Source organism: Hemisphaericaspora subhashii (genome assembly GCF_019202705.1).
Source record: "Hemisphaericaspora subhashii strain CBS 10753 chromosome Unknown scaffold22, whole genome shotgun sequence".
NCBI lineage: Eukaryota > Fungi > Ascomycota > Pichiomycetes > Serinales > Debaryomycetaceae > Hemisphaericaspora > Hemisphaericaspora subhashii.
In genome coordinates, this window is record NW_026057345.1 from 97,066 (window position 1) to 115,042 (window position 17,977).

The 17,977-nt window shown below is 35.9% G+C and overlaps 7 protein-coding genes across 7 annotated transcripts; 4 read left to right on the forward strand and 3 right to left on the reverse strand. All coding sequences in view use genetic code 12, as the record gives it.

The window, feature by feature from the left end:
• Nucleotides 1–2: 2 nt before the first annotated feature.
• On the reverse strand, nt 3–2,942 carry DAL81 (Dal81p; the record flags this gene model as incomplete). Its single annotated transcript, XM_049408189.1, has 1 exon — nt 3–2,942. The coding sequence occupies one exon, from the start codon at nt 2,940–2,942 to the stop codon at nt 3–5; it is 2,940 nt and encodes a 979-aa protein (XP_049262473.1).
• Nucleotides 2,943–4,092: 1,150 nt separating this feature from the next.
• J8A68_004251 (uncharacterized protein) lies at nt 4,093–8,127 on the forward strand (the record flags this gene model as incomplete). Its single annotated transcript, XM_049408190.1, has 1 exon — nt 4,093–8,127. One exon carries the CDS (start codon nt 4,093–4,095, stop codon nt 8,125–8,127), a length of 4,035 nt encoding a protein of 1,344 aa, XP_049262474.1.
• A 1,478-nt stretch (nt 8,128–9,605) lies between these two features.
• On the forward strand, nt 9,606–10,676 carry J8A68_004252 (uncharacterized protein; the record flags this gene model as incomplete). The annotated part of the gene is made up of 1 exon (XM_049408191.1): nt 9,606–10,676. The coding sequence occupies one exon, from the start codon at nt 9,606–9,608 to the stop codon at nt 10,674–10,676; it is 1,071 nt and encodes a 356-aa protein (XP_049262475.1).
• A 46-nt stretch (nt 10,677–10,722) lies between these two features.
• On the reverse strand, nt 10,723–11,056 carry J8A68_004253 (uncharacterized protein; the record flags this gene model as incomplete). Its single annotated transcript, XM_049408192.1, has 2 exons — nt 10,723–10,839; nt 10,880–11,056. 2 exons carry the CDS (start codon nt 11,054–11,056, stop codon nt 10,723–10,725), a joined length of 294 nt encoding a protein of 97 aa, XP_049262476.1.
• A 253-nt stretch (nt 11,057–11,309) lies between these two features.
• TRM1 (tRNA (guanine26-N2)-dimethyltransferase) lies at nt 11,310–12,971 on the forward strand (the record flags this gene model as incomplete). Its single annotated transcript, XM_049408193.1, has 1 exon — nt 11,310–12,971. The coding sequence occupies one exon, from the start codon at nt 11,310–11,312 to the stop codon at nt 12,969–12,971; it is 1,662 nt and encodes a 553-aa protein (XP_049262477.1).
• A 1,018-nt stretch (nt 12,972–13,989) lies between these two features.
• Nucleotides 13,990–14,270, reverse strand: J8A68_004255 (uncharacterized protein; the record flags this gene model as incomplete). Its single annotated transcript, XM_049408195.1, has 2 exons — nt 13,990–14,042; nt 14,114–14,270. 2 exons carry the CDS (start codon nt 14,268–14,270, stop codon nt 13,990–13,992), a joined length of 210 nt encoding a protein of 69 aa, XP_049262478.1.
• A 2,419-nt stretch (nt 14,271–16,689) lies between these two features.
• Nucleotides 16,690–17,616, forward strand: CCE1 (cruciform cutting endonuclease; the record flags this gene model as incomplete). The annotated part of the gene is made up of 1 exon (XM_049408196.1): nt 16,690–17,616. One exon carries the CDS (start codon nt 16,690–16,692, stop codon nt 17,614–17,616), a length of 927 nt encoding a protein of 308 aa, XP_049262479.1.
• Between the last annotated feature and the right edge of the window lie 361 nt (nt 17,617–17,977).

The window sequence follows — 17,977 nt, forward strand, 5'->3', positions numbered from 1 at the left end:
ATTTAATTACCTTGAGCACTGGTAGCATGAGGCGATCTCATCATTGAAGGACTATCCCCTTTCGGAGTTCTCGAATTACCTGGCGAGTGGAGATTGCGCTCTTGGGCAATGCTACTATGCCTAGAAGAAGGCATTGGCCTTTTGATATTCTCCTTGGGTGAAAAATGTTGTGATTGCATTGGCGAGTTCCTCGACGCTTGGCTTGCATGTGGCGAATGTACCGATTCGTGTCTACCAGCAGGTGTATACATATTCTGGGGAGAGTTATAAGGAGATTGACCACCAACTGATTCGCTTATCGAAGCATTATTGCCTCCACTACCTGCACCACCTCCACCTCCGCGCATTTGATTTGGCATCATCATTCTTTGTTGGGGAGATAATTTACCATTATTGAACATATTGGGACTTGCTTTCGGAATTGAAGTCACATATGTGCTAGTCAAGCTTGCTGTACTTGCTGGTCTTTGGAACTGTGATTGCAGCGATTGATGCGTAGGTGGTAGTTGTTGTTGGGGCGATCGTGGCGGTTGATCCGGAACATTTGCGGCCATAATTGGTAAATTGACATTATCACTCAACAAACCAGGAATATGAGAGATTACCATATCCATTTGTGCTAAAGCATCAGCTGCCTGATCGAATCCTTTGGATATTATTTTCAAGTTCCATCGATAATTAAATATTTGATCACGATAAAAATCTGCTTCATCCTTTGTAGGAGCTGACATAAATAAAATAGATGCAAAAGTTCCGATAAGTGTAAAATTTGCAGTCGAAGATAAATGCCAGAATGAATGAATATGTTCGGGTTTCAAATCTCTCACAAACTCAATTGATGCCATTAATCTAGTCTTTGCTGCACTACGACATACATTGATTAATTCCATTGGTGGTTGAATTCCTGCCTTGGTTTGTTCTAAGATAATGGTGGTTATCTTCCTATGTAATGTCAACTCGGCAGCAAAATAGGCTAGTTGTAGATATCCATTTGCACATAATTTCCTTGGCTGAACTGAACTCATTTGTAACTCTATAGGTAAGGAATGGTACCAATTTCTCAATTTCAATTGTAGTGGTTTTGCAAGTTTCAAAACAGTATTCACATCTTTAATGTCAATCATTGCTTTCATAGTATAGAATTGGTCAATCATTTCTGATAAAATCTTTGACAACTCGATAAAATTCATAAAGATCATCTTTCCATTATCTATATCATTCGATCCTTCCTTCAAATCACCATCACCATGCTTCTCGGGGAAATCTTCATCTCGCAAAGACTCAACCACCCAGTTCTGTTCAGTAATATGTGACGGCCTCGAGAATTTCAATGACAACCATTTATCTTCCATATATACCGCCCAAGCAAGTCTTTTTCGCAATCCGCGTTCCCATTTTGGCAATTTCCAACTCCTACAGTCTAAACCAAGTCCTAGCTCTTCAGCCAACGAAACCACTTGACAACATAATACCCATTCTGAATAGTCCACATCAGAATTAGTTGGAGCTGATTGTTGATTGGGGGTTCTCTGTCCTTGAGCATTGACAGCATTACTATTGATTATGTGCTTACATTGAAGTAATAATAATCCCGCCTGTACAGCACTCAATTTTGGTCTTTTCAAAATTTCAGCCAAGTAATTATTATACGCTATTTTTAAGATCATTTCCACATTTGGTTTAGGGAACCTATTTAATTGAGGATCATAATCCCACCATTGGATGGCCAATGCATATACTGATGCCAATAAGGGACCACTGAATTCTCGATGAGTTCGAGAATATTTTTCCAAAAATACTTTCTTATGAATGATGGGGTATGATGGATGTACGATTCTAAAATATAAATCAATTAAAATTTGTCCATGGGGAGAAACTAATTTTTCAATAGTATCCACATCTTTAGACATTGATTGGTATGATTGTGGAGATTGATCATCCTTAAGAACGAATAGAACTTTATTGCTCACTTTACGTAAGGACACATGAGTATTCAAATTGACTTGCTCGATATAATCGTTTGAAGATTGCGGTTGTTGTTGCTGTTGTGCACTTTGTGCATCCATAATTAAATTAAGGAGATGAGCATCGTATAAATAGGAAGTAGGTCCAACATAATAACTAGAACGTGGAAATTGTAAGGAAAGTGTCTTCTTTAGTAAGGAATTGTTCATTTGAGAATAGTCTTGAACTGGCGGTACATCACGGATTGCTACATCAGGCAGAACCAATGATGAAGGATCATTCTGCATCAATGCAAGATTTGGATTAATTTCTTGTTTTATACGTTTTATTGCACCTTCACTGGCTATTTGCGTTGAATCCATATCTATTGGTTTCCTTTTCACAGCTTGACTCATGTAAGTACATGTTAATTGTTTGGCTTCACATTGAACACAATTGTTTGTATTTGGTACAATTACGCATTTGGTCTTTCTTCTACGGCATTGATCACATGGTCGACGTTGTTTCTCCATGTTCCCACTTTCATTGTTACTATTGTCTGTTGCTGAGCTAGGTCGCGATTGCCCAAGCTCTTGTTCTTGTAGAATGTTTGGGGGTGGTACGTTATGTTGATATTGAATATTGTGCATTATTGAATTGGGATTTGCTGGTGGGATGTGATTACCACCGCTTTGTGGGGGATTACCTAAATCGAAATTGTATAAATAGTCAGTTGCATTTGCATCCATCAATAACCCAGAAGACCAATTAGGATCCATGAAATTGGGTGATTGTGTGTCAAACCCAGGCGTTGCATGAAAGTTTGAAAGAAGATTAGGATGACTTAGATTGTGTGTTAGATGGTCGCCGTAATTGGAAGGAACATTGGATTGGTTTGGTTTGTTACTATTGCCTTGGGCATTTGGGTTTGATGTTGAGTAGGTTTCGAGGTCATAAGCTGAGACTTTATCCTGTTTATTCTGTCCACTGCCATTCATTTCTAAACTCCGAGCAGTGTATGTAATTCTAGTTGATTCTTTTGAATTAAGATTAATATACGCAGAAAAATCAAAAAAAGGGTCTATTTGGTTCTCCTACAATCGATTTGATGGTTTGCCTGGTATAAATATAGCTGTTTGTAGTTGATGCAGCGGGTAATACTTGTTGATTGGTTGTTTCCCATTCAATCCGGTCAATCAAATAAGATTCCTTTTCGTTGATTGTATGTTGAGTTTTTCTTAATCTGTAGAACTTTGTAAGGCATTTTTTTTTTTTGAGTTTTACAGTTTGAAACTTGCTATAGATTTTTTACAATTTATTCAATAGATTTTACAGATTACACATGGTCATCGCTCTTTTACAGTTTAGGTCTAAATAGACCTTAAATGTTTCTACTTCACAGCTTGGATCATGCTTTTCTTTATCATTTAATATTAAATGTCAATCGGAAAAGGGATTGGTGTCTATTCTCAACAATGTCGGTAATTTTTCATCGTTACAGTAGGCACTGAGGAAAAGCCGGAGGAAATTGATATCGCTGGCTGGCTGCACTTCATGAATTCGAATATCTTCACTTAATGAGAATTGCAAAGAATGAAGGATATCAATGTCATAGGCTTTTCTGCTTGACACAGTGAATGCCTTCAAAAACCCAAGTTCATTCAAAACTAATAGGAATATACTTATTATTTTAAAGATTTTAAGCTTTATTTTTATAGTCGCAATTAAATTGGAAACAGGCGATTTTTTAAGGATGCAAATGACATCATTAAAGTGCATGTGTAGTAATCTGCACGATTTATTTATGTAGCCTAATTGTTTAGATTGATGACCTCAGGTGGTCATACTCCTTGGTATTGCCTAGAGATAACAATGACCATGAAATAAAGATGTAATACAAATGAAATCATCATATCATGGTACCACACTCCTCTCCATAACTCTGGTTCTTGGCACTACTAAGTTTAAACGATCTTTGTAAAAAAAAAATAAGATTCTACCCCTCGTAAAACCCAATTTCGTATATACACGACTTTTTGAAACATTATTTAAAAACTTCGTTTGTCGCCTCTAAAGCCTAAAAATCAACATTTATTAACACTTTCTCCTTTTCAGTATTAGGAACGTAATTATTTAGAATTTATAACTATGGGGAGACTGTTATACGTAGGAAAGCGAAGACGAGGTGGTGGATTCTCTTCTGGACGGTATACCCCAAAAGAGTATCGTGGAGCAAATTTTCAGCACTATAGGGAACACGACAACACATCTCATGTTGATAATGACGAAGTTACTGAAGATGGTGATTTATTTGAACATAGAATGCAGCAAGATAATCCAGTTGATAGAAATGATAACTTAGGAACACATGAGATAACTGCACAAAATGAAGATTATATAAAAGATTTGGAGCTTTCAGACCAAATAGTGCACGATAGAATTATTGGAGGAGTTAACTACAAACTTAGACTTTTCGATCCCTTATATGATCCTCCTAATGCCGAGAGAATACAAGCTGGTTTTGATATGGGCAAATGTTTTACCCCTGCTGTATGTCGGTTTTTATTGTTGCATTATCCACAGCTCAAACCATTTTCATTTAAAGGTGCCACACCCAATTTAGCAATGGAAAACAGTATGTTTCAATCTTACATTTTTGCAATGTCATGTGGATTTCAATCACATATAGATATGGCTCTTCATCTCAAATACAATAATCTTCTACGAGTGGCCCAAAGAGAATACAAGAACTCATTCCATCATTGGTCCCCTGATGGAGAATTCGGAGTAAACACACACAATTTTGTCACTACATTGAGGACAATGGCTTGGGCATACGATCGTAGTTTTAGGGCCCCGATACGTGCCGAGGAAGAAGAAAAACATGTTGAAGAAGAAGTATCAATACCGGATGATGTACGTAAGGATGAATCAGAAGAATACCGTGATGATCAACCAGATTTTCTAATGAACGTCTCAGACAGTTTTGATCAAAATGATATCCTTGAACCAGTTGTCCTGATTGAGATGCCGGAGTTATATAGCCTACCACGGAGACATCCACCTATGCCAAAATACAACGAAGTCTTAGATGATTATTTAGGTTCACCTAGGGATGCTGCTGAACCTCCAACGAAGAAACGGAAAATAGAACTGCCAAGCAAACATATGAATGAGGAAGAAAAACAAAATAATGACAAAGAAGAGGAATATATAAGCAATTGTGGATCAGCACCTAGTATTACATCTTACACGTGCAAAGATAGAGAAGTCATTGGATTGTTTGAGAAAGTATTAGAAATTCCATTATCAGAGAACGTAAAGGATAGGTTACGTGTAGACACTCAAGTAGACGACAAGGCACTGGCGGCAACGCGGTCTAATGCTATCCCGTTGGATGAATCAGAAGCAAGTAAATCACGTTCACGTTCACCAGAAGCCTTGTCGCACGATAAACTGTTAGAAAGAGGTTTTAGAGAGACATTACGTAGACATGAAGCTCCTCGAGATCTGCAGGAAGCTTCAATTGTAGAGCAAAGAAGAATGAAAGATTTAAAGAAGAAAGAAGAACTTCGTCGAATCTTTATGGTAGATAAGCGAAGAGAGCAAGAGAGAAGGAGGAGACAAGAAGCAAGAAAGGCAGAAAAAGAAAAAGAAAAAAGTGCTAGCAATACTGAAGACCAAACTAAAGAAGCTACTGAAAGTGAAGAACAAACACCCAAAAAAGGAGAAAGTGGATACGACAAACTTCAAATGTTGGTCGAAGCAAAAAGAAAGCCAAAAATGCAACTGGCAACTGAGATTGTACAACGAAAGAAAGAAGAAATTGCGCGAATGCAACGAGAACTTGAAAGAAAAGAACGAGAAAAGAAGGAAAGAGAAAGAATGGAAAATATACGAATGCAAAAGTTTTCCCGCCGTGAACAAAATATGCAATCTTTACAAGCTCTTAAACAAAACCAGCAAGAGGTTATAGAAATCGCGTCTGAAGATGAAACTAGTTTTCATATGCATGACGGTACAGAGAATGGTATGTCACATGATTCAAGACAGTCTCGAATTAGTTCAGAACCAGCTCCGAAGGTTACTTCAATTCTTGAAGGAGTAGAGGAAGAAAATGTAGAGAAAGAAAATAATGAGGAAGGAAATAATGAAAGTACAGAGCAAATTCATCAAAGGTTAGAAAGCGAAAGACAAGAAACTCCCTCGGTAGAAACAGCACGTGTGGATCGCGAGGGATCCGGCAATTCCGGTCAAGAGAATTTAGAAAAGGAACGACCAGATCAAGAACAAGAACAAGAGAAATCACTGACCGAACAATCAGAAAGACGAGATCTTCAACAAGAAAGTATACTAGAAGAACATGAGGCAAGCAAGCTTCCACAAAAAGAAAATGGGCAAGATAAAGAAGACCACCTGGATCATTCCCCTGAACAAGATGAAAGCAACCAAGAAGATCGTCAAATGGAACAAATCGAAGAACATGACGTTGAAAAGGATGCTGCTGAAAAAGAACAGTCTGTCACAACGCTGCAAAGAACAGATGAACAAGAATCTAGAGGTATGCAACTCCAAAAAAACCCTAATGACGAAAATGAAGAGACAAGTGCACGTGACCAAGGAGATTTGAATATAGATATAGTTAATACACTGGATAAAGGAGGGCATGATTTGTCAGAGAGTGCCGATATGCAAGCTCAAACACGTGTAGCTAATAATTCAGAAACAACAAACGTTGCTGATATGCAGAACACTACTAACCAGAAGGTAAATAATACGGAAAGTCCACATGCGATTAATTTTGAGCAATTGGAAGATGAGGTTGACATTTTTCTTGATAACCTCTTTGGTGATGGTAAGGAAAAGACAAAAGATGGAAGTGAAAATGATACTCCAAGTTCAGTTTTTGATGAAGCACCCGATGGTCTTGATAAAGGCAAACAGACAGGCACTCTTGAAAAAGACAAGGAAGTAGAAGAAGGTCCAGACGCCACTAACACAACCGAAACAGTGACATTACAAGTGCAAGAGCAGGTGCAAGTCGAGTCGAATCAAGATCAAGGAAATCGAATTGAAGAGAATGCAAATGTAAACAACGTCGCTCAAAACATGCCCGTCCAAGAAGAAACTGAATCCAACCAATTGCAAAGAGATAAAACTGATGATAGAACAAATCAGGTAGCAAACGTCGCTGTTCAACCTGAGTTGAATCAAGAAAAAGCAAATCAAAAAGACCTGGACTCGAGTACAGCAAGTGTCACCCAACCCATTCCATCTCAGCAGCAAATTGGATCGGCTCAGCCAGATTCTCAAAGACAACAACCAGTACAACCAGCTCTCGTTGAAAATGTTATTCCATCACAAATAGTTGAACATGCTATTCCATCACAAATACCGGCGGGTTCAAATCAAGCACAAACAAGCCAAGAAAATATAGATCGTGCAGAAGACTTTGTGCTGCAGGAAATACAACGGATAGAACTGGATTACCAGAAGCAGCAACAAATTGCTGCTAGAGAGCAAGAACTAAAAATGAAAGAAATGACAGTTTTAATTGCAAAGTTACAAGAAATAGATGTTACACATAGACGAGAAATGAAAGAGCTCCGCGGGCGTCAAGCACATGAAAGATCATCACTTATTAAAATGATTGAAATATTACGACTGCAGATTACATTGCCCATTCCTCGACGTCCAAGTAGTTCTTCTCAACCGGTCACAAATGCACAGAGCAACCTAAGGAATTTGAATCAAATGAACCAAGGAATGAATCAAATGAACCACGGAATGTTAACTCCACCAGTACAAGGACCATCGTTGCCACCACAGAATCGTCAAACGTTTCAAGCTGACGCAGCCTTAAAGTTTGGACAATCCAGTTTTTCATATGCCCAACCACAAATGACTGTGCAGGGACGACCTCAGATGTTACCCACACAAATGCCTCCTAACTATACGGGACAACAAGCTTATGTGGCTAATAATGGTGTCTCGTCAGTTCAAGGAAGTAGACATCTGAGTTCAGGGTCACCAGTGATGGCGTCCGGTTTGGCCCCTGTTCCTGCACAACAACAAGTCAGACAACCTACATTCAATACACATAGAGTTCGCTTTGCTTGTAAGATTCACCCCCATATTTATTTCTTGTTAGGACTTCAACCCCCAAATTCCCCCCCAAATTAGAGTCGTTGCTTTAAGTTTATCCAAAAGCCATTGTCATATATATTTACTAAGTCTTTCTCAACGCAGAGAATTGGTGTGAGAGAATAGTTTGAGATATTTCTGGAATCAATTGCGATTTCCTCATTTTTCAAACTCAAATAAACTGTTTCTCCTGATAATGTTGCTTTCTCGACGTAAGATTCGTCATTGTTGTATGGTGGTTGAACTTTATAAAGAACCCCCAAATGTACGAGATATTCTATATCCGACCATTTATCTAATTCATTAGTTGTTACTCCGAGATAAATGTAACGGAGATGTAACGAAGTAAATAATGATGTAATCGTAATGAAAATTATGCATAGAATTAAAAGCACACCTGTGATTTTATTAGAATCGTTGGTTTTAGTAATTAAATGCCAAAATTCATAGTTTTTTTTTTTTACTCATATCAATTAGGAAAGCTATACAATTTATAAAAACTATACAGAAAAACCTACTCCCATTGAGTAAACTCAAAGGAGGTTGTTATTGTCATAGACACGCGGTTTTTGTGATGCGAGCGCTTGGTAGCACCACCAACCCCCATACCCCAACATATTTATATTTGCAAATAAAAAGAGCAAAAACCATTTGTAGTTATAATACCCAACACAATTATTGATCCAGACACAATGATGGTCATATAAAAGGTAGCAATGTCCGCAAATTGAACAATGTTTAGATCGTGCTGGTTTATTTATATGACATGTTGGACACGTTTTATTGTTGAAAAATATTAATTGGTTATGAACAAAGGGATAATTTTTTGGAACCTTATTTGAGGTTATTTTGCCAGGGTCAGAAAACACTGCCAATATGGTAGATAAATAAACTAGTGCAATGGTAATTGCGATGGAAATTTTATGAAAATAATTCAAATTATAAGAAATTAATGGGATTGTCTTTCTCAAAAATTGATGTACACAAAATGTAACTACACCTGTGTATCCTATTGGAACCAACCAGTTGATGTAATGTAGTAACCTTCCATTGGTCTTTGAATCTAGCCAATTATATCCTCTTGTAATCTGATTGAACAATGTGAATAAGAATTTGCGTAGTCTATGAATTGGGGTATTTCGGAAGGTAGGTAAATCTCCAAATATAAATATCCCTGTCAATATTGAACAGAATACAACTGTTCCTAATATGAATTTGAATCGCATCAGCTATTGGATGAATCTTACAGGGTGTGTGAAGGTAAAGAGTGATAGTCGGATAAACCTTTTCTTAATGACATATCTTTCCAGATTCTTTTTTCCTATTTTTTTTTTTTTTACGGGACGGAGATTTTAATTACGCCCTATTAGTGAAAGGGAAAAAAATTATTAACCGAGAAAACAAATTGGTAGTTAAAAAATAAAAATAATACACACCATTCTTCCGTAAAATTCCAATTCCTCTTCCTTCTTCTTTAGTTATTCCAAATCTAATCTCCTATCAAAAATAATTAAAAAATGGCGACATATGTATCTATGATAGATAAAGAGATCAAACACTTTGATGAAGTGTTACATTCAGTTCCCTTTAACTCAGACTGTTCCAAACTTTTTTTACGAGTTTATGATCTATCTTATGATCAATTAATTCAATTGAATAGTCAAACAAATAAATTCCCAATTGAAAGTCATAAGTTGCTTAAGTTAGGTATATCCTTGGGTAATTTAATACGAACTTATGAGATTGAACATGCAGCTTTTGAGCATCAAGTTCAGCAACAGTTGAATTTCTTCCAGAAACAAAAGAAAGCCACTCATACAAGACAGAAAAGTAGGATAAATCCTCCGGAATTAACCACACCGCATTCTATTAAGAATGAATCTTCCCATTCTTTGGGAAGTGAAGGTGCACATTCCATCACTTCTGGTTCGATGCATTCCTTTCAAATTAGATTCTTGAAGAACTTGGCAAATATTTTGAAGAGCTTTGATATTAATGATGGTCAACCTTCTACTACTGTGATTCCTACTCTGTTTCGTCAGTCTAATGGAAGCATGAATAGAAAGAGCACCGCGTCTATGAATTCACTTCCTCGAACTCCTCCTCGACCTATTTCAACATCTACGCAACTATCATCAGGTAGTGGGATCTCAAACGTGAATTATTCTCCAATCAAATTAACACTGGGACAATTATTGATTGAGAAACTAGAGATTAATATTAATTTAGATAGTCTTTTCACCTATAAGATTGTATTCAAGTTGTTTTTAAAGATATTTGAAATATTAAAGAAGAGTATAATTCATTCTGGTAATGAAAAAATATCACTTGAATTGACACCAACATCAACATCGTCACCAAATGGAACTAATGAATCAGGAGGTTGGGAAAGTTCGTCTATTTTCTCCCTGAATTCAATCCATTCCCAAGATTCAGCAATGAGTACTGAAGAATATTTAAAGATGTTGCATCAAGTGATTAAACAGATATCATATGGTATAATGGAACCTTTTATATTGATGATTTATCATGAGATAGTGGAACCAGAAATTCACAATGGGTTTTCCAGTTTACTTGACAGTTTATAGATCATTATTTCATTGTATGTATATGTGTATGTTATATATATATCTATTATATTATATTTATTTCATTAATACCTTCGTCGTAAGCAAAACTTCTAAATAACTCGTATCTAAGGCCACCACCAATTGGCAAATCTTCTCCAAACAATTTTACTAAACCTTCTACCTAATAGTTTTCCTATTAGAGGAAATATCACAAAACTTACCAATGCTTGTATTTGCTTCATGCTTTCATCCCATTGTTCTTGTGCTGTCAAAGAATATTCTGACGAAGACGATACTGATGCTGAAGATGAATAATATGAATGGGTTGATTCCAAGTCATTCTCATCATCGGTATATTCTCGACTTATATATTCGTTAAGTGATTCATAGTTTGACATTCTGAAATGTATTGTTGTGTTAAATCCTGAAGTAATTGATTTTGGCCTCTATCTATTTGTTTGCCTGTGCGGGTCAAGAGAGCCTTTATTTTTCGTTTCGATAAAATTGATTCAGTTACTCTCACCGCACGCCGCTCTGTGCCCCAGGCATCGTTTGGTTTGTTAGAACGGGAGAAAAAAATTTCAACCAGAACAAGAGAGAGAAGCTCATCAGATAAATCTTTTTGCAACAAACAGAGACTCAAACAAGTCGATGTTAAGAATACTCCGCAGAAAGATAATGACAAGCACAATTAACATTAATGACTTCAACATAGTCAAAGAAGGACGTGCCGAAATCCTCACTCCTAAAGAAGATAAAGTCTTCTATAATCATATCCAACAATTTAATCGTGATTTATCAGTCATGGCCATTAATGCCTATGCCAATGCCCGTGAAGAAGAACATGCTCGTAAAGAACAGAAATCTCTTGAAGCGCAAAAAGTCCGTGAAGAAAAGAAGGAAACTAATGAAACTGGAGAAGAAGAACAACAACAAAAGCCAGCTTTTAAAAAGAGAAAATTGGGTGGAATTTCAATCTTGGAAGCACTTAGTGCTACTGGATTGCGTGCTATTAGATATGGACATGAAATACCTCATGCTTCGAAAATTGTTGCTAATGATTTATTACCAGAAGCAGTTAAATCTATAACTAGAAATATTGAATATAATAAATTGACTGATAAAGTTACTGCAAATCATGGAGATGCGATTAAATTTATGGCATCTACAGATGAAAAATTCCATGTTGTCGATTTGGATCCATATGGCACTGCTACTCCATTCTTAGATGGTGCTATTCAATGTTTGGCAGATGATGGGTTATTGTTAGTGACATGCACTGATGCTGGTGTACTTGCTGGATCTGGCTACCCTGAAAAATGTTTTGCATTATATGGAGGAAATAACTTTGGTAATTCATACGTTAATAGTGAAGCAAATCATGAGGCTGGGATTAGATTAATGTTAAATATGATTGCAAATACTGCTGCTAAATATGGAAAATCAATTGAACCTTTATTGTCATTATCTATCGATTATTATTTTAGATTATTCATTAAAGTCAAAAGAAGTCCAATGCAAGTGAAGAATCATGCTCTGGAAACCATGTTAACGTATGGATGTAATGGATGTGGTAATAAAATATTTCAACCCTTAGGTCAACGTAAACACAACAAGTATCAATATCCAAAACTTGCACCAGGATTGACCTCATCTTGTGAATACTGTGAAAGTTCTTTCAATATTGCCGGTCCAATGTATGGTTCAGCAATCCATAATCATGAGTTTATAGATAAGGTTTTAAAAATCAATTCCGAAGCTGAACAAGGGGTGTATGGGACTTCTGAACGTATAAAGGGAATGTTATCATTAGCAAAAAATGAATTGGACTTTCCATTTTATTTCAATTTAAGTCATTTCCCATCAATCTTTAAATCGGCCCCGATCTCAATTGATCAATTTGCAAAGGCAATAGGTGCATTAGGATATAAATTAAGTCTTACTCATACCAAGAGAAACTGTGTCAAAACGAATGCTCCATGGGATGTTGTTCTCAAAATTAACCGAGAATGGGCTGTTGCAAGTAATAAGAAATATCTTGAAGAAATGAAAGCTAAGGAAGATATTAGCGATAAGATAAAGGAAAAACTTGAACAATTAGAAAAGGATATTACTTATAACCCAAAATTAGCTAAAGATTCAGTCGGTGATAAGATAATGACTTCACTAAAGGGTACTGAAGAATTGAAGATTGATTTTGAGACCGAAAATGACCAAAGTAAACATATTGCAAAATTGAGACAATTGAAAATGGTTAGATTTCAAGAAAATCCAAAGAATTGGGGTCCAAAGGCTAGACCTTCATCAAAGTAAATAGACATAACCTAGTGTATAATATAATAAAGATCCAGACCTGTATGTCTCACTTCGAGGGTGCATACCTTGTATATGACTTGGGTCGTGTGAGTCTATCATCGGTTGGTCTTCTGACGGTTGTTCCTACCTTTCCGCCGCCTCTCTACAAGCCTCGCCGGTGTAGATCAATTCAGCTGATTCGAACCACAGGAAAATATTTCACATTTCTGTAAGAATGAAACAGCTGCGCACGCGAATAAACGCTTTTACTCACGCGTTATTAGGGCCACATGGTCATAGTAATGAGTTTTTCTACTCGCGATTAATGTGTAAGTTCATATAAATATCTTGCATTTTCTTGAAGGTGTATTACCAACCAGGTTAATAATGCTTGTACTACCAAATGTCGCACAAATTTCATGGAAAATAAAAACAATGGTTCGGTCCGCCTGAGATTCCTGTATATAAAACTTCCGATATTTTTTCACTTTTTTTACTGTGCCTCATTTCTTGCGTTTTCTTGGTTTCAGCTTTGTATTCTCGAAATTCCACGTGCAGGACGACATTTTCTTCTCTGTGGCAGTGTATAGTTCCTGCGAATAACCTAAAAATAATTTTTCCTGAACGCAAAAAAAAAATTAACACAGCTGTGACAAGCAAATTTTTAGAAAAAAGGGGTCCACGTTCAGTTGATTTGACATTACAATTCAACTTGGATATACTGCGATAGTGATAGAGCAAATTATGTAGACTCGTCAGTTGGATGTTAACGAGAAATATTTGCGCTTGTAGTTTGTTTACAATTTCTTCCTCTTCGATAAACAAAGTATCTGGCGCGGTAAAAAGATAGATTGACTAATACTACAATGATCATGAGTTTGAACTGTAAATTGTTACATATATTATTATTAAATTAAATTAAAAAAAGATCTCTAAACTTATATAAGACTGACCTAGATGAAATGAAAAGTGGAAAAAAAGTACAATTAAAAAAAAACCAATTATATTCTTCACAGAAGGGGAAAGAATTTGTCTTTTAATGTTTGAAACACTTTTTCCCTCCAACTTCTTTGATTTTACCCAAATTATCTATTAAAAAACACAACGGTTTTAAGTCAAGCAAATGTTTTAATTAACTTAGAATAATAAAGCAACAGCACCAGCAGCAATGGCACCGACGGCACCAGCAGCACCTAATTGAGCAGCACCAGCCTTGGAGGTGGAGGTGGTGTTGGAGTGGTTAGAAGCATTGGAAGCGTTGGCAGCGGAAGCGGCACAGACAGCGGTTAAAGCAACGACGACGGATTTGAATTGCATTTTGTATAATATATTAGCTTGTAACTGAGGAAAGAAAAAGAAGAAGAGAAGAAATAATTTAAAAAAACTTTGAGAGATTTTCCAAATTATTTATACAATTCAGATTTTTGTCTGTCTGACTAATGGTTGCTGAAAAATAATGAAAAAAAAAGAAAATAAAAAATTTTATCCGGTGTAGATTAAAAAATAATTAAAATTTCTTTTTATTTCCATTGTTCTATGAAATTGATGGCTATAAAATTTTTTTGTTATTTTGTGGTAATTGTTCCAAAACTGGAACTTTATCAGAAAAGCGGTAAATTAATTAAATTATTTTTTATTTTTTATTACACAAACACGCAAGGCATTCAAATATTTTCTATTATCTTCTTTAAAATTCTATACACTTTACACACATTTTAAGTACCACATATTTTCTAACAAAACTAATAAGTTTCTAAAAAAAGAACTTTCAACTCAAACGACATTTTGGATAAAAGCCATTTCTCCATAATATTGTCATAGAATTTACGTAAATTAGATTGTCAAACAGTATAAGATACAATAAATTGATTTACGGTAAACTCAACTCAACCTTTAGCCTGGCGGTGGAATGTGTAATCCAACTAAAAGTTACACATTAGCAGCTTGATTAGACGATGAAAGCATGGCTTATTCTTGTCGACAATAGTTTAAAATTTTGCAATCTACACGAAATGAATTGTGTGGAAACCAAATGAAAAAAACACACTTCAAAGCCGTGGTACAGTGATCAAAACATTCAGAAATCGTCGTCTAGTAAAATTAATTTGGTGACATCTAAAAAGAAAATTGCAACGCGATCATATGTGCGGCACGCCCTTTCTAGCCACAAATGTCTGACGGTGAAATATTTTTCTTCGGAAAATTTGTAAGTTTAAAATCGCAGGATCTGAAATTATACTTGAATTGAGTCTTCTTTGATACCTACATGTAGCAGTGCAACCAAACTGGTTCAAGATGGATTGCAATCGGGTGTTCTATTACTTCTTCCCCCCTCCGCTAAACTAACTTTTACCACGCCATATTGTCCTATACAAAGTAACGCAATACCACAATGTTTCCTAATTAGGATGTATTATAAGCGGACTAAAAAATTAAAACTAAAATAAATGTCGTGCAGTTAAAACGTCTGGTACTCGTTAACTCTAACTCCATCGCGTATCAACCAGGTTCTTGATTCTTTACAATGCTTATAAAGTAAATTGAAAACCGTGGTTCTTGCAAACAAATGTTTTGTGATACCACACTTAGCCAAACGCCTGACTGTTTCCTTATCTTCTGCCAAAACTGACGACAAAAATGACAAAAATGAAAAGTTTAATCTTAAATTGTGATGTTGTAAATAAAAATGGATGCAAGTCCGCCTGAGTCCTAAAACAAAAACTTCCTGCATATAATTCAAAACGATATCGTCTCTAAAATAACCAAATAGGCAATAGGGGAAACTCCCCTGGGCTTGGAATTATTACGCCCTTATTCTTATTTTTGGCCAGTGTCATAAATGTCGCAACAACCTCTTTTTTTTGGCTTCTCTGAATACTTTAAATAAAATGTCTTTGCAATGTACAAATGAACACATCAACTATGGCGACATTCTAAGTCAATACAGATTTCTTATTTAAGCGGTTTAACGTTGTATTCGAAATTACTTACTGTCTGGTAACATTCTTGAGCCATACTTCCAGCATTTAGGTAATTTTATGCCATTACGATGACGTTGGAAATAATGATGTAACTGGACATAAGACCCCTCTTTTTTTTCTAATGATTGGTTGGAATTACGGTCCTGATTGATAATACCAAATTTCTTTTGAAGAGGGTTTTATGTCATAAGGCATTTTAGTTTGGGACCAAAAAAAATTGCAACCATTTTCCTTGTTCCCCTTTTTCTAATCTAAAAATTTCTTTTGCAATTTAGTAGAACTTACGTCAAAAGTCTTAAACCTTAATATGGATCTAACCTTGTCAAGGAATGCTACATCTATGATGGTAATATTGACGTGAGTAGTTGCGGAATTGTAACCTATTTCTTAGCAAATTAATGGTCGAATATAAAATTGCTAAAATTTGCAAATAATCTGTTCAAAAAAGATCCTTTAGCGAGTCTTCCATTAATTGTTAATTTTCGGATTCGGTTTACATCATGTTTTTCTTCTAGCGTTGACATCTGGTTCAGTTTCTCTCACATGGGTCAGTTCCTGTTATTCCGAAAGATAAACAGATGCATTATGACCAGTCTGTACATGAGATCCCTCCACTGGCCAGATTTGTTTCATGTACACGACCATTATTTTTTGAACCATTCTCCACGACCTAGTCTCTTCTCGTCCTCCACCGAATTGCATCATGATAACAGTACATTATTTGCAACTGAATAGAAAATTACCAGTCCAATGATATGACATCCCAAATAATCGAACAATTGCAAGCATGCAAAGTCAGTACACTTAATCAAATTGCACTCTTATGTGGAACTCCAATCCTTTCAACTACAAAATCTCACCGAATTCAAAACATTGTTTCTGGATATAATTTCTATCAAAACCATATTCCCAAGAGATCGGATAGAACTACACTCGCTATTGACGTAGGTATTAAGAATTTTTCCTATTGTAAATCGATTGGTTCTACATTTCCTTTAAAAATCAAGAAATGGGATAAGATAGATTTGAATGAACGATATGGATCCAATTATACTCCTTTGATTGAACCTAATTCGTTACTTGATCAAAAACGCTATTTAAATTATATAGGAGATAGTTTAATCAATGATGTATTGAAGCCCTGGGACGATTTGGTGGTGATGGAAACTCAGAGAACTCGATCAAATAAGAATACTTCCACGTTGCCAAATGTTCTTTTGAATTATAATCTCGAGAATATCATCATTAATAAAACATATCCTGGTTGGGTTCTTCCCATGACTTCGGCAAAAATGATTGGATTTTGGTTTAGTCGATTCATAGATCCGAAATCCACATCTCTTATGAAGAAGGATAATAAGATATTGAGAAGGGAATTGGTGTATAGTTGGATAGATCGATTGTATGTATTGCCCGGGTTTGACTCTAACAAAATTAATGACAAAGGCGAATTGTTGACACACCTTGGGATTAATACAAAAGAAAAGACGGATGACTTGATTGATAGTTTATTATACAATCTAACTATAAATTCCCATATGATCAACTTAAAAGATTTTCATGATTGGATTAAGAACGAGAAAGGAGATTTAACTGAGTTTGTTAATATGAAAAACCAAGCCCATATTGAGTTGATACAGTTTGCGTTAGATAAGTACAAATTAAAATTGAGGGATATATGACAGTGGATATCTAGTTGTCTCAAGGTATCTGATCCATTGACTCATCGTGCCTCGGGTGTTGATGAGAACAGACGAGCGTCAGTGATATAGAGATGCTCTTCATTCTTAGACTCAGCCAGTTCTCACTTCTCTGTATATAATAATTGTGAGATTAAGCTTAGCCAATATCCATTTCATGATTGGACGAAGAACGAGAAAGGAGATTTAACTGAGTTTGTTAATATGAAAAATCAAGCCCATATTGAGTTGATACAGTTTGCGTTAGATAAGTACAAACTAAAATTGAGGGATATATGAGAAGGTGGATATCTAGATGTCACGACATACCTGATCCATTAACTCATCGTGCCTCTGGTGTCGA